The sequence below is a fragment of the Mus pahari genome, chromosome 2 (genome assembly GCF_900095145.1).
Source record: "Mus pahari chromosome 2, PAHARI_EIJ_v1.1, whole genome shotgun sequence".
In the NCBI taxonomy this organism is placed as follows: domain Eukaryota; kingdom Metazoa; phylum Chordata; class Mammalia; order Rodentia; family Muridae; genus Mus; species Mus pahari.
Genome location: NC_034591.1, coordinates 161507403 through 161510772, shown reverse-complemented (window position 1 = coordinate 161510772; position 3370 = coordinate 161507403). Strand labels below are relative to the sequence as shown.

General features: G+C 53.7%; 1 protein-coding gene across 1 annotated transcript in view; it reads right to left on the bottom strand.

Moving 5' to 3' along the window:
• The window catches only part of Klhl42 (kelch like family member 42), a 20623-nt gene extending 18232 nt beyond the window's left edge, over nt 1-2391 (bottom strand). Inside the window, exon 1 of the mRNA XM_021191043.2 lies at nt 1516-2391. Coding sequence (XP_021046702.1) covers nt 1516-2351 — 836 coding nt within the window. The 5' untranslated portion in view covers nt 2352-2391. The remainder of the gene's footprint in view (nt 1-1515) is intronic.
• Between the last annotated feature and the right edge of the window lie 979 nt (nt 2392-3370).

Sequence of the window (3370 nt, the reverse complement as noted above, 5' to 3'; positions counted from 1 at the left end):
AAAAAAGAAAGAAAGAAAGAAAGAAAGAAAGAAAGAAAGAAAGAAAGAAAGAAAAAGAAAAAAAGAAAAGAAAAAGAAGAAGAGAAAAAAGAAAAGAAATAGAAAGGAAGAAAAGAAAAGAAAGAAAGGAAAGAAGAGAGAGAGGGAGAGAACCCATCCGGTCCTTGGCTACTCTTCTTTCTACTGCTGGGACACTGGTACTGAATCTGAGGCCTCACTGAGACACCTTTCCCCTACTCTTTCTGGTTTTGCTACATTATCCAGGCTGGCCTGGAATTCACTCTGAAGCCCAGGAAGAATTTTAACTTGGGATCCGCCTGCTTCAGCCTTCCAAGCAGCTGGGGCAACAAACCCTCTCTACAAGCCCTGACTTGTCCCCAGGCCACTTGGGCCTGCACCTTCCTTCCTTCCTCTTCCTGCTGTCTTCATTCCTCGACTCTTCATTTATTTGCTTCTTTATAATGCTTTTATTCTCGTCACCTGTCTCTTTTCCTTACTTTGAAAGATGGGAAAGATGGGTGAGGTGGAAAGGAATGCATCTTCAAGCCATAAGAGGGAGAAATTGAACAGTACAAGTTGGTTTTTGTCATTCCTTCAACCATTGACATGGTAGATGCCTTACATTTGAAGTTATAAGTAACAGATTATTTATTGTAGAAAGCCAATACTGTATTGTACACCTTTAATTCCAGCTCTCTGAAGGCTGGAAGGCAGAGGATGGCAGACCCTCATGCCTAGGAGTTCAAAACCAGCCTGAGGAACATACCAAGATAAAGGAAAACCACCTGAACATAGGCAGGAGGATATATATATATATATATATATATATATATATATGCTAATGTATAGGTATGTATGTATGTGTAGGGTTTATATGTACATGCTAATGCTACCCACAAGGGACTCAGGCACCCAGCCTGGGGTGTCTGAGGCATCCCAGACAGACAACAGACTTGGAGAGACAAGGGCACACCCATTCTGTAGCTGACTGCTCCAGGTTCAAGTTTTGGGTCAAAGATGATTGCTGTCTTAGAAGGAAATAAGAAACAAAAGTGAGGATGAAAAGGTAAGAGAAGAGAATCCTCTATGGCAGATCCCTTACACCATCCTAGGGAGAGCGGATACACTCTCTTCTACCCAAGTGAGAAGGATCCAAAGTCACTGTCAGCGACAACAAAAATGTCCGAAGCTAGAGTTACCAGATACTGCTAGGGTCTCCGTAATTCGGGTCAGACAAGTTAAAAAAAGAAAGAAGGAAAAATAACCGTTATCTTTCCCAATAGCCTTCTCTGCAAGCCGGTCTGAGGCAGAGAACCATTCTTACCTGGGGCCTGCACCTGAAAGAAGACCACTAAGCTAACTGACACAGTACTTGTCTTCTTCCTAGCAAGCCCTGGGCTCCCTGGGAACTCCTCCAGAGGCGACAGTGCAGCAGCACTAAACAAGATGCCATCACCTCTGGCCAGCAAACACCAGGGCAATGAATGAAGGGCGCAGACCCCCGTTTGCACTTACCGCTTCTGGTTCATGGAGGCCACCTGCAGCCACTCGTTGGTGATGGGATTGTAGGAGTGTGCGGCAGAGATCTCCTGGCTGGTGATCCTGTAACCACCCACGATGAAGAGGTAGTTGTCCAAGATGGCTGAGCCATAGCCCCTGACGTTCACCAGGTCGGGGGGCAGGTTGTTGGCCAGGGGGAACCAGCGCTCCGTGGTCTCCTCGTACCTAAGCATGGACGGGGGTTCCCCCTGATACGGGTGCGGGGCCAGGGGTCCCCCAAGGAAGTCCCCCAGGGCCACCAGGACCGGGGTCCCGCGCATGCGGGCCTCCCTTAGCCTCTGCTTCAGGCTACAGTCCCCGGGGGCCTGCGGCGGCGACAGCAGTAGCGGGAATTGCGGCTGACACAGCACCTGGTGGAAGCGCAGCACCATGAAGCGCAGGCAGGCGTCCTGCAGGTCGGGCAGTCCATACACCTGCGCCAGGCGGTACAGCTCCAGGCAGTTGCCCAGACGCACATGCGACAGCAGCAAGCGCAGTAGCGCCGTGACCTGCAGAAAGGACGCGGCCTCCACCATCTCGGACAGCACACTAGCCTCGGCCAGCTCGTCCTCACTCAGGCCCCAGCCCTCGCGCGCGCCGCCCGCGTTGATGAAGTCCAGCACCAGCCGCAGGCCCGGAGCGCTCAGGCCGCGCAGCTGCTGCACCTCCGGGCCCACCTCGGGCCGCACGGCCTCGCGCATGCCGGAGCGGTAGAGCGCGCGGAAGTAGTCGCTCTGTTCGATCAGCTTGCTCTTGCTCACCGGGTAGCAGCGGTCTTCCAGGCGGATCTGCACCATCTCCTCGGCCGACATGGCTGGGCCGCTGCGCCCGCCGCCCCGGCCGCTCAGGCTCCTCCCCCGGGCGCACAGCCTCCGCCGAGCCCGGCCTGCGCTCGCGCTTCCTTCCTTCCGCCGCCGCGGGCCCCGGGCTCAGCCCCGCCGGTGCGTCACACGCCCTCCGAGTAAACGGCCTGAGTTTTTAATCCAAGTGTCTGTGTGGGTTCGTACGCGTGAATGCAGGGGCCGCGAAGTCAAGGCGGCAGATGACCCTGCAGCCTGAGGTGAGGGTGGTTGTGAGCTGCCCTACGCGGAAACGGGGCTCCTGCCCTCCGCGGCAGGAGTGTGCACTCTTAAACACTGTGCATTTCTCCAGCACGGTGTTGTTAGGAAACAAACGCGTCGGTTCCGTAGCGCTCGCCCCCTATGCACAAATCACAGTACTTGATCTTCTGGTGTTTCCCGCAGCCCCACAGTCCCTGTGTGAGTTTTCCTAGGCCAGTCAGTACTGCGAGGTTTTGGATCCGTGGGGTGGCTCCAGAGTGGACTAACGGATTACTAGGGCTAAGCAATGTATTAGAAGAGTTATTAACTCCATGGACAAGACAGACAGATAGGAAGGCAGGCATTGGCATGGAGGGGGCTCCAAAGAGAGTTCAAACCCCAGCACCAGAGACAGAAGAATCTTCGAGCAGCAAAAGGGGCAGGTGGATGGAGAGGATGCATCAGAGCTGTCCCCTCTGGGTAGCACTTGCCCGCTCTCATCCCCACCAACCCCACCACCATCATCCCGTCATAGCTGTTAGGAAAGAACATTTTTCCTATGTTCCCTGGCGGGACGCTTGGTTAGAAAGCTGGATCCCAAAGGCTGTAGTGAAGCGATAGTGTCTGCCCTGGCGCCTGTGACACCCTGACTTGCATTCCCCAGCATTACTGTATCTGTCGGCTGCTTCACAGAGAGAGGGCTGTCAGCCATTATATTCTGCAGAATACAGGCAAAGGTAAGGACCTACGAAGTATAGAAAACATTCTAGCAGGATCCGGCCTTCCTATGG